Raw genomic sequence first — 12,653 nt, 5'->3', positions numbered from 1 at the left:
ATTAGTATGTCACATATGCACTTATTCATAAGCAAGATATTGACTATAAGCAAGTGGGAGAACGCAACCCATTCTCGCACAAAAAAATATGGCTTGGAATATGTTACATATGTACTTATTTATAATCTAATTTGTAACTATAAGCAATAAGTCATATTTGTGTTGTCTTGTGCGAGAGCAGGTTGGAGTCCGGGTTGCAGCCACACGCTGAGCGGGGTCACAAACCAATACAAGGGTAGCGATCCCCTGGCAGCAGTCTCTAGCGACCAGCTAGCAGCACTACTCAACAGGCACCTCCCTGTCGTCAGTCTCTCCCTTAAGCCAGTCCCAAAGATACGCTGATCTTTTTCAACACTAAATCACTAGCAGCTACACACTGCTTCATCGGCGGCGGCTTACTTGATCGTTTCCAGGACCATGTAGGGAGACTGTGGACTGCCCAAGATGAACTGCCGTCTCCAGCACCGCTACCCCCAGACGTCACCTTTGTGGACACAAAAACGTCATCAATGACCTAGCCGATACTGGTGAAACTAGGAAATACCTCTAACCCACTGGGGATTGACATTGTGCTCTGTTGCACACACTAGGTGGCGCTGGTCTTGATTCGCCACTTCACCAGAGGTCACTCACAACGACCCCTCTGGCTGACCAAGGCAGGAATCTTGAGCCATTTGCAGGTACTAGACAGACACCACCAGATGGCATTATCCGTATTACGTCCGAACCCGTGGGGGTTTAGAGAGCCGATTCACAGATGGCGCTGACGTCGCTACGCCAAGCTCCGATGATGTAGTCGAGTTCGTAACAGGTCACAACAAGTGACTTTGGTCACAACAAGTGACTATGGTCACAAACATAACTGTGTACTCCGACCTTCGACTGTGGCTGGAGGGGCGGGTGACCGACTCCCTCAAGGGTACCGAAGGACTGGTCGTGTGTATTATCCCTCTCTCTAGTGTCTCTTTCAATACTGACTGCCGACTAACTCTGAACCGGACTTATAAGGAAAGTCCAAATTGGAACAGGGACATAACACTCGTTAAAACAGGTCAAAATGACTCACATAATCACAGTTTCATCATTGGATCTGTCTTTAACTGATCCTATGATTGATGTGATTGTCAACACCTGTTGTTGGCTATGAACTGGTTCAAGTAAGAAATACAGAGTGGTGACTATGGTCTTGGTTCTTCCTTCTAATGTTCTTGTAAGGAACTTCTCCCTCAGACTCTATAGTGGCACTTCTAGTTCACACACAACATTCGTTGGAAACTTTTCTTTATCTCAAGTATACAGATTACTTGGACACAGCATGACCATAGTCATAAACTTTTCACAGTTCTGTTGCCTGTGAAGGTATCTCGTGGAATCTCTCACAATAAAACCTCATAGTATCTCTCACTTTATCTCTCGTAAAGAAGCTCTTGCTAGAGTTGGATGTGACAAATGCTATAGGCCCAGATGGAATCTTCCCTTGGATACTGAAGGAAGGAGCAGAAGCACTGTGCCTGCCACACTCCATAGTGTATAACAAATCACTGGTAACAGGGGAATTTCCAAAATTTTGGAAGACGGCTAATATTGTCCCAATATACAAGAAGGGGATAGACAGGAGGCACTGAACTACAGGCCAGTGTCCCTAACTTGCATATCGTGCTAGCTGATGGAGAAGATTGTGCGAAAAAAGCTTGTGGAACATCTGGAGCGAAAGAACTTTGTAATACAGTATCAAAATGGGTTCAGGGATGGTAATTCCTGCCTCACAGAATTAATTGAATTCTATGACCAGGCAACAAAAATCAGGCAAGAAAGAGAGGGGTGGGCAGACTGCATATTTTTGGATTACCAGAAAACCCTTGACACAGTACCACACAAGAGACTAGTGAAAAAGCTGGAGATGCAGCCAGGAGTGAAAGGGAAGGTACTTTGGATAAGGGAGTACCTAAGCAACAGAAGACAGCGAGTCACTGTGAGGGGTGAGGCTTTGGAGTAGCGAGGCGTCACAAGTGGAGTCCCGCAGGGGTCTGTCCTTGGACCTATATTGTTTCTGATACATGTAAATGATCTCCCAGAGGGTATAGAATCGTTCTTCTCATTGTTTGCTGATGATGCAAAAATTTAGGAGGATTAAAACAGAGGATGATAGTAGGAGGCTACAAGATGACCTAGACAGACTGAATGAATGGTCCAACAAATGGCTACTAAAGTTCAACACGAGTAAATGCAAGGTCATGTAACTAGGCACTGGAAACAGGAGGCCAGACACAGGATACCGAATGGGAAATGAAGTACTCCATGAAACGGACAGAGAGAAAGATCTAGGAGTTGATATCACACCAAACCTGTCTCCTGAAGCCCAAATAAAAAGAATTACATCTGCGGCATATGCGAGGCTGGCTAACATCAGAACTGCCTTCAGGAACCTTGTACACAGCATATGTAAGACCAATCCTGGAGTATGCGGCCCCATCATGGAGCCCGTACCTTGTCAAGCAGAAGACGAAGCTGGAAAAAGTTCAGAGGTGTGCCACTAGGCTAGTCCCAGAACTAAGAGACATGAAGTACGAGGAAAGTCTGCGTAAGATGCACCTCATGACACTAGAAAACAGAAGAGTAAGGAGATATGATCACTACCTACAAAATTCGCAGAGGAATTTACAAGGTAGATAAGGACAAACATTTTAACACGGGTGGTACACGAACAAGGGGACACAGGTGGAGACTGAGTACCCAAATGAGCCACAGGGACGTTAGAAAGAACTTTTTCAGTATCAGAGTAGTTAACAGGTGGAATGCATTAGGACAGTGATGTGGTGGAGGCTGACTCCATACACAGTTTCAAATGTAGATATGATAGAGCCCAGTAGGCTCAGGAATCTGTACATCTATTGATTCACAGATGATAGGCGGGACCAAAGAGCCAGAGCTCAAACCCCTCAAACACAACATAGTACTTCACTCTAATCAGCTTCATCATTTGTCTAAGTGATTGGCAAATGATCAGTAGGCTACTATGCAGGCATCTAAGAATATTGAGTCGCTATAGGCTCATCCATGGCCACTTGGGTTGTTAAGTAATGGGACGTCCCCGATCCTTGAGTTGACTCTTGAAGATGACCTGACCTCCTAATCTCTCTACATAGCCTGAGGCACAATACTTCCATCAGCAGCCTTCCAAAATGGCCGCTGTCTGGTGGAGACCCATAACAATAGAACTGCCAAGCTGGCGCTACGTCGTCACTGCCTGACCACACGGCGGCCCTCGCACCATCATTACACTGCTAGCTTCACCGGCGCTCATTAGAGATCAAAGAAGCTGGATATTTGTAATATCATAAACAACCTTTGTGCGTCGGATGTTTTCACCGAGGGTGCACGAGGGCAGCTTCCCAAGTTTAGTGCGCGTGCACATGCTGTGTGATGTGTTACCTGAAGTTGTGCACATGCTGTGTGATGTGTTACCTGACGTTAATTATTGGGAACAAAGAGACTATTCTGCCACATTGTCCATGACAGGTATCACACTTGTACCTGTTGAACAGTGTTTGTCAACAAGAGGCATTACTGACCAGCCTGTTGTACAGTGTTTGTCAACAAGAGGCATTACTGACGAGCCGGTTGTACAGTGTTTGTCCCCAAGAGGCATCACTGACCAGCCTGTTGTACAGTGTTTCTCCACAAGAGGCATCACTGACCAGCCTGTTGTACAGTGTTTCTCCACAAGAGGCATCACGGACCAGCCTGTTGTACAGTGTTTCTCCACAAGCGGGATCACTGACCAGCCTGTTGTACAGTGTTTCTCCACAAGCGGGATCACTGACCAGCCTGTTGTACAGTGCTTGCTCACTACTTAATTAACATAATGTCTGCTACCTCGTCTCTCAAAGTATAGATGTTATCCCAATTTTACTCCAGACGCTAAAATTTGCTCTAAACTCTTTTTATTCGTGAAACGAATTTTGCAGACAAGGTTCACGATTTCCTTCATCTCGCATCATTGCAGCTTGGGCCAGAGAAGAAGGGGGGAAATAATGCCACGATAATGCAACATTGTATTGCAATACTGAGGCTCCACAACAGCCTGCTTGCTCTCCATGCCAACCACAGATCTATTTTCTTGCTTACACAAGATCACTTCCAGCTGATGCTGACTCGTTCAACGACAGCCTGAGCTGTGTGTCGTCTAGGCCGTGCTGTCGACCAGTCGTGATGGTGAGTGTCGCTGCCTTCTCTCGTCGTGCTCATATTCTTCACCTTCACTATGCAGCACCAAGGCCTTCTCTTGACATGGTCATGGTCATCTCTTTCACTATGCTATACTGCTTCCTTCTCTTGACATGATAATAGTCATCATCTTCACTACGAGTACTGCCTCCTTCTCTTGACATGGTCATGGTCATCACCTTCACTATGCAGTACTACTTCAGTGCTATATCACCTTCACTACACAGACGTGTTGTGCTAACTCATTACATATTCTGGGAACACGACTCTTGGTATTCACAGAGGAAATGTTCGCTGATAAAACTTAAGACTTTAAATATATTCTTAGTGTGTTCAGACCGCTCCAGTACTGCCGGGGACTGTCACTGTTGTACTGCCGGGGACTGTCACTGTTGTACTGCCGGGCACAGTCACTGTTGTACTGCCCAGGACAGTCACTGTTGTACTGCCGGGGACAGTCACTGTTGTACTGCCGGGGACTGTCACTGTTGTACTGCCGGGGACAGTAACTGTTGTACTGCCGGGGACAGTCACTGTTGTACTGCCGGGGACTGTCACTGTTGTACTGCCGGGGACAGTCACTGTTGTACTGCCGGGGACAGTCACTGTTGTACTGCCGGGGACTGTCACTGTTGTACTGCCGGGACAGTCACTGTAGTACTGCCGGGGACTGTCACTGTTGTACTGCCGGGGACTGTCACTGTTGTACTGCCGGGGACTGTCACTGTTGTACTGCCGGGGACAGTCACTGTTGTACTTCCGGGGACTGTCACTGTTGTACTGCCGGGGACTGTCACTGTTGTACTGCCGGGGACAGTCACTGTAGTACTGCCGGGGACAGTCACTGTTGTACTGCCGGGGACTGTCACTGTTGTACTGCCGGGGACAGTCACTGTTGTACTGCCGGGGACAGTCACTGTTGTACTGACCAAGACAGTCACTGTTGTACTGCCGGGGACAGTCACTGCTTTACTGCCGGGGACAGTAACTGTTGTACTGCCGGGGACAGTCACTGTTGTACTGACCAAGACAGTCACTGTTGTACTGCCGGGGACAGTCACTGCTTTACTGCCGGGGACAGTAACTGTTGTACTGCCGGGGACAGTCACTGTTGTACTGACCAAGACAGTCACTGTAGTACTGCCGGGGACAGTCACTGTTGTACTGCCGGGGACAGTCACTGTTGTACTGCCGGGGACAGTCACTGCTTTACTGCCGGGGACAGTCACTGTTGTACTGCCGGGGACAGTCACTGCTTTACTGCCGGGGACAGTCACTGCTTTACTGCCGGGGACAGTCACTGCTTTACTGCCGGGGACAGTCACTGTTGTACTGCCGGGGACAGTCACTGCTTTACTGCCGGGGACAGTCACTGCTTTACTGCCGGGGACAGTCACTGCTTTACTGCCGGGGACAGTCACTGTTGTACTGCCCGGGACAGTCATTGTTGTACTGCCGGGGACAGTCACTGTTGTACTGCCGGGGACAGTCACTGTTGTACTGCCGGGACAGTCACTGTTGTACTGCCGGGACAGTCACTGTAGTACTGCCGGGGACAGTCACTGTAGTACTGCCGGGACAGTCACTGTTGTACTGCCGGGGACAGTCACTGTTGTACTTCCGGGGACAGTCACTGTTGTACTGACCAAGACAGTCACTGTTGTACTGCCGGGGGAAGTCACTGTTGTACTGACCAAGACAGTCACTGTAGTACTGCCGGGACAGTCACTGTTGTACTGCCGGGGACAGTCACTGTTGTACTGCCGGGACAGTCACTGTTGTACTTCCGGGGACAGTCACTGTTGTACTGCCGGGACAGTCACTGTTGTACTGCCGGGGACAGTCACTGTTGTACTGCCGGGACAGTCACTGTTGTACTGCCGGGGACAGTCACTGTTGTACTGCCGGGACAGTCACTGTTGTACTGCCGGGACAGTCACTGTTGTACTGACCAAGACAGTCACTGTTGTACTACCGGGGACAGTCACTGTTGTACTGCCGGGGACAGTCACTGTTGTACTGCCGGGGACAGTCACTGTTGTACTGCCGGGGACAGTCACAGCTTTACTGCCGGGGACAGTCACTGTTGTACTGCCGGGGACAGTCACTGTTGTACTGCCGGGGACAGTCACTGTTGTACTGCCGGGGACAGTCACTGTTGTACTGCCGGGGACAGTCACTGTTGTACTGCCGGGGACAGTCACAGCTTTACTGCCGGAACAGTCACTGTTGTACTGCCGGGGACAGTCACTGTTGTACTGCCGGGGACAGTCACTGTTGTACTGCCGGGACAGTCACTGTTGTACTGCCGGGGACAGTCACTGTTGTACTGCCGGGGACAGTCACTGTTGTACTGCCGGGGACAGTCACTGTTGTACTGCCGGGGACAGTCACAGCTTTACTGCCGGGGACAGTCACTGTTGTACTGCCGGGGACAGTCACTGTTGTACTGCCGGGGACAGTCACAGCTTTACTGCCGGGACAGTCACTGTTGTACTGCCGGGACAGTCACTGTTGTACTGACGAGGACAGTCACTGCTGTACTGACCAGGATAGTCACTGCTGTACTGACCAGGACAGTCACTGCTGTACTGCCCAGAACAGTCACTGTTGTACTGCCGGGGACAGTCACTGTTGTACTGCCGGGGAAAGTCACTGTTGTACTGCCGGGGACAGTCACTGCTGTACTGCCCAGGACAGTCACTGTTGTACTGCCCAGGACATTCACTGTTGTACTGCTGGGGGACAGTCACTGTTGTACTGCCCAGGATAGTCACTGCTATACTGACCAGGACAGTCACTGCTGTACTGACCAATACAGTCACTGCTGTACTGACCACGATAGTCACTGCTGTACTGACCAGGATAGTCACTGCTGTACTGACCACGATAGTCACTGCTGTACTGACCAGGAGAGTCACTGCTGCACTGACCAGGATACTCACTGCTGTACTGACCAGGAAAGTCACCGCTGTACTGACCAGGACAGTCACCGCTGTACTGCCCAGAATAGTCACTGTTGTACTGACCAGGATAGTCACTGCTGTACTGACTATGACAGTCACTGCTGTACTGACCAGAATAGTCACTGCTGTACTGACCAGGATAGTCAATGGTGTACTGACCAGAACAGTCACTGCTGTACTGACGAGGACAGTCACTGCTGTACTGACCAGGACAGTCACTGCTGTACTGACCAGGACAGTCACTGCTGTACTGCCCAGAACAGTCACTGTTGTACTGCCGGGGACAGTCACTGTTGTACTGCCGGGGAAAGTCACTGTTGTACTGCCGGGGACAGTCACTGCTGTACTGACGAGGACAGTCACTGCTGTACTGACCAGGATAGTCACTGCTGTACTGACCAGGACAGTCACTGCTGTACTGCCCAGAACAGTCACTGTTGTACTGCCGGGGACAGTCACTGTTGTACTGCCGGGGAAAGTCACTGTTGTACTGCCGGGGTCAGTCACTGCTGTACTGCCCAGGACAGTCACTGTTGTACTGCCCAGGACATTCACTGTTGTACTGCCGGGGGACAGTCACTGTTGTACTGCCCAGGAGAGTCACTGCTATACTGACCAGGACAGTCACTGCTGTACTGAAAAATACAGTCACTGCTGTACTGACCACGATAGTCACTGCTGTACTGACCAGGATAGTCACTGCTGTACTGACCAGGATAGTCACTGCTGTACTGACCAGGAGAGTCACTGCTGCACTGACCAGGATAGTCACTGCTGTACTGACCAGGAAAGTCACCGCTGTACTGACCAGGACAGTCACCGCTGTACTGACCAGGACAGTCACTGCTGTACTGCCCAGGATAGTCACTGTTGTACTGACCAGGATAGTCACTGCTGTACTGACTATGACAGTCACTGCTGTACTGACCAGAATAGTCACTGCTGTACTGACCAGGATAGTCAATGGTGTACTGACCAGAACAGTCACTGCTGTACTGACGAGGACAGTCACTGCTGTACTGACCAGGACAGTCACTGCTGTACTGACCAGGACAGTCACTGCTGTACTGACCAGGACAGTCACTGCTATACTGACCAGGACAGTCACTGCTGTACTTACCAGGACAGTCACTGCTGTACAGACCAGGACAGTCACTGCTGTACTGACCAGGACAGTCACTGCTGTACTGACCAGGACAGTCACTGCTATACTGACCAGGACAGTCACTGCTGTACTTACCAGGACAGTCACTGCTGTACTGACCAGGAAAGTCACTGCTGTACTGACCAGGACAGTCACTGCTGTACTGATCAGGACAGTCACTGCTGTACTGACCAGAACAGTCACTGCTGTACTGACCAGGAGTGTCAATGCTGTACTGACCAGGACAGTCACTGCTGTACTGACCAGGACAGTCACTGCTATACTGACCAGGAGAGTCACTGCTGTACTGACCAGAACAGTGACTGCTGTACTGACCAGGACAGTCACTGCTATACTGACCAGGACAGTCACTGCTGTACTGACCAGAACAGTCACTGCTGTTCTGACCAGGACAGTCACTGCTGTACTGACCATAACAGTCACTGCTGTACTGACCAGAACAGTCACTGCTGTACTGATCAGGATAGTCATTGCTGTACTGCCCAAAACAGTCACTGCTGTACTGCCCAGAACAGGCACTGCTGTACTGCCCAGAACAGTCACTGCTGTACTGACCAGGATAATCACTGCTGTACTGACCAGGACAGTCACTGCTGTACTGCCCAGAACAGTCACTGCTGTACTGACCAGGATAATCACTGCTGTACTGCCCAGGACACTCACTTCTTTAAACTAAAGACGTTTTGTTCTTTCCAGCAGTTAATTCTCCCACATAAGCAGAGGCTTGATGAAAAACGTGAGTGACCTCTCATATCTCGCTAGTGCTCTCGGGGGTGGTGATATTTGGGGTTTAAATACCTCGAAATATCCATCCTTTTTAATGGTCTGAGTTTGATGGAGTGGGTTAAAGCATAGTAAGTTATGCCAGTTGTTGGGAAGCAACTGTGCTGGCTGGGTTCGAGTCCTTGGTGGGTGGGTGTTGTGTCTAAAGTTGATTAACTTCAATTGTGAGTTTAGGTAAGTCTATGTGCAAAACATATATATATATATATATATATATATATATATATATATATATATATATATATATATATATATATATATATAAAATATAAAATATAAATATATATATATATATATATATATATATATATATATATATATATATATATATATATATATAAAATATAAAATATAAATATATATATATATATATATATATATATATATATATATGTATATATATATATATATATATATATATATATATAAAATATAAAATATAAATATATATATATATATATATATATATATATATATAAAATATAAAATATAAATATATATATATATATATATATATATATATATATATATATATATATATATATATATATATATATATATATATATTCTGACGTTAATCTCTATCAAGAGAGATTGAGCCTTCTCTTCCCTACACATTTATGTCATTCAAGTACAAGATACTATATTGAAGATACGTCCACCAGTATCGCCAAACGTTTTGCCCAGGAAGCAAAGCGTACCTTGCACTACCAGACACACCGGCTCCGGACCGCCGTCAAACAAGCAAACTACTCATTCTCCGCCTGCCTGTTCCTGATTGGCTGGTGTGTCACCGCACCTGCACTCACGCCACTACCTGAGTCGACGTCTGGGCCAGCAGCACACCGTACTCTTCAGAATATCCCTGTGCTCCTTGGAGTTGACATCTCTCTATAGTAGACTAAGCTCTGGCTGTCGTGTACTAAGGGAGGTGGCAGCTTGAAGCCAGTATTCTCAGCACCTGATTTGATTTATATTACCTGCACTTTATTGTCTTAGAGTAAATTTTTACTGCCATTAATTATTCATGTTGTTTTGTTTGTTGACTTGTTTTGAATTTTACGTAAGCCAAGAGATTGTGTTTATTCATATCTTGTTTTCTAGAGTAATTAAAATTTCATTGTTTATACTTTGTGTTTTGTGTGTCTTCCCATTACCTTACCACAGACAAAAGGGCAAACGATCTTCATTTTTTTGTTATGTGACGAGGCCCTGCCCCCAGCTATTGAAACAGCCGAACACCAACGCTTTACCGTCACATTTCATGGGGCCCTGTCCACGGAGCTTCACTCAGGTACAAGTACCAGATCGTAAATTTGTGGTAAGCGTACTTGGCTTTGGTAGAGTAGCTTTTCACTATTTTCAATATTCAACTTTATTTTCATATGGTGCTGTGTGTATTGTGCATTCCGAGAGTAGCATATGGTGAAGATGAGACAACTTTGGATTACGTGGTGACTGTAGGCCTCAGTCATTCTCTTAATTGGTCATCTCTCCCTCCGTGTTATTACTCGTGTTTACCATCTTTTGTCCCTTGGATATTTCTCATTTTTGACAGATCATCATATTGGTACCCTGGTACTGTGGTCTGCCCCCGGGTCAAGTGCACCTAATCTTCTGCAATCCGACAGTAGGAGGATAAAGAGGGTCATAGTTCCTCTCGCACGAACTTTAGTTGCTGAATTGGGACCTCAGCAGCAGTTCTCGTCACCAGTTGACACCTCGCACCCCTACACGTCGGTCAGAGATGATGATATTTACATTGGTAGGGAATTAGCCTTCTTTTTCAGAGCACAAAAGTTCGCTGATTCTGTAAGTATCATATTCATTTCAGTGGGAAAAACTTGCTTATGTCCTATAGAGACTCGGCAAGGTATGCCTACATTCTTGGACTACCTAATTCACTTTTGAGGCAATTAACTGTTTCATTTGTTTTAGAAACTCAGTTTCGCTTATTTAGTAGGATTTTCTTGTCCTTATCCTCTTACATTGAGTACCAGGTACAAGATGTCCTGCGACCTTGATTTATTAATCATTTATCATCTTGAAATTAACATTAATTGTTAACGATTCCACAGGATAGGTACCAGTTGCCACGTTGTCCTGTTTCTGACATTCACCATATCACAACAGTATATTCGTTGTGCATTTATTTGCTAATTTCACCATGTTTCGTCTCCAAGCTTTCCGTGCAGATCCAGCAGGTGCAATAGGGACCTTAAGTCGTGCCAAGAGGACTGAATTACAAACTCTTGCACATAAGTATCAACTAGAAGTTCCCCATGGAGCCAACAAAAATGAACTACATAACCTGTTACTGGATCATCTCTTAGAGGAAGGTAAGATAGACTCTGAAACTCACGAAACTTACTTTATTGCAGATAAACCTGATTTGGCAACTCTGAAACTCAAACTAGAAATTGCCAAGATCGAACGAGAACAACAAAGAGAAGCTCTACAAATAAAAGAACGAGAAGCTGCCTTGAAGAAAGAAGAACAAGAACGTGAGATTGCAATACTCCGTGAGCGGGAACGAATACAGCTTGAAACAAAACAACGCCAATTGGAGATGCAACGCGACCATGACAAACAACAAGCAGCTCTGGCTATGGAATGTCGTCAACAAGAATTCGCGTTCGAAACTACACACCTCGCTCAACGCCAGCAAGCTACCGCCAGTCTTCCTGTCAGTTTCAATATCTCACATGCAAGTAAGTTAATGCCACCATTCGTAGAGACAGAAGTTGATGTATTTTTCACCACCTTTGAGACCCTTGCTAATCAACTTAGTTGGCCTGCCGACCAATGGGCAACCCTTCTCAGAATACATCTCATAGGTAGAGCTGCAGTTACACTCAGTACTTTGGCGTCTGAGAATGACTATCAGACTCTGAAACAAGCAGTGTTGGACGCCTACCTTCTCTCCACCGAAAGCTATCGAAGGAAATTCCGTGACCACCTGAAGGCAAGTGCCACTACCTTTCTCGAATTTGCTAATACCAAAAGGAGATATTTTATGAAATGGCTGGAAGCAGCACATGTCTCAACCTTTGCAGAACTCGTCAATCTCGTGCTAGTTGAAGAATTCTTGAGGCGTGTGCCGCCTCCTGTTCGTTTATATTTAGCAGATAAAGAAGAGACCGACTACCTAAAGTGTGCTAAGTCGGCTGACACTTACAGCCTCATCCACCGGCTGACACCAGAACCACCTTCCAGTAAGAAGTCTTGGTACAGTTACGAGAAAGTGAGTACCGATCAAGCTGGCTCGCAATTGTACTGTAAGTATTGTAGACTCTATGCACATACCATAGATAAATGTGGTAAGTCTCAATACAAAGGAAATACTGAATCAACTAAACCCAAACAGACTCCTCCTAAGTCCGGTAAGCCTGTGATGAATGTTGGTGTTCATGTTAATGATCTTTCTCTTTTCAGTAAACACCTGTATACTGGAACTGTCTCTACCAACGGTTCAGATCCGGAGGGACGTTTCAAACTGAAGATCTTGAGGG

General features: G+C 46.6%; 2 protein-coding genes across 2 annotated transcripts in view; both read right to left on the bottom strand.

The window, feature by feature from the left end:
- Positions 1 to 4,560: 4,560 nt before the first annotated feature.
- Positions 4,561 to 5,672, bottom strand: LOC138365029 (uncharacterized). The gene is made up of 2 exons (XM_069325128.1): positions 5,349 to 5,672; positions 4,561 to 5,175 (listed from the first exon to the last, which is right to left on the bottom strand). Exons 1-2 carry the CDS (start codon positions 5,670 to 5,672, stop codon positions 4,561 to 4,563), a joined length of 939 nt encoding a protein of 312 aa, XP_069181229.1.
- A 1,279-nt stretch (positions 5,673 to 6,951) lies between these two features.
- LOC138365028 (ice nucleation protein InaU-like) overlaps positions 6,952 to 12,653 on the bottom strand; it is a 40,317-nt gene continuing 34,615 nt past the window's right edge. Inside the window, exons 2-3 of the mRNA XM_069325127.1 lie at positions 7,757 to 9,004; positions 6,952 to 7,659 (exon numbers count right to left, since the gene is read on the bottom strand). Of these exons, the coding sequence (XP_069181228.1) occupies positions 6,952 to 7,659; positions 7,757 to 9,004 (1,956 nt within the window). The remainder of the gene's footprint in view (positions 7,660 to 7,756; positions 9,005 to 12,653) is intronic.

The sequence above is a fragment of the Procambarus clarkii genome, chromosome 15 (genome assembly GCF_040958095.1).
Source record: "Procambarus clarkii isolate CNS0578487 chromosome 15, FALCON_Pclarkii_2.0, whole genome shotgun sequence".
In the NCBI taxonomy this organism is placed as follows: domain Eukaryota; kingdom Metazoa; phylum Arthropoda; class Malacostraca; order Decapoda; family Cambaridae; genus Procambarus; species Procambarus clarkii.
Note: the sequence above shows the minus strand (reverse complement) of the source record. Positions and strands in the feature narration are given on the sequence as shown.

Excerpts from the sequence above, each read along its gene's own strand:
- LOC138365029 (XM_069325128.1), bottom strand. The coding sequence starts at position 5,672 with ATGACTGTCCCGGGCAGTACAACAGTGACTGTCCCCGGCAGTAAAGCA. Across the intron at positions 5,176-5,348 it reads GTACTACAGTGACTGTCTTG|TACAACAGTGACTGTCTTGG; the intron begins GTCAGTACAACA and ends TGTCCCCGGCAG.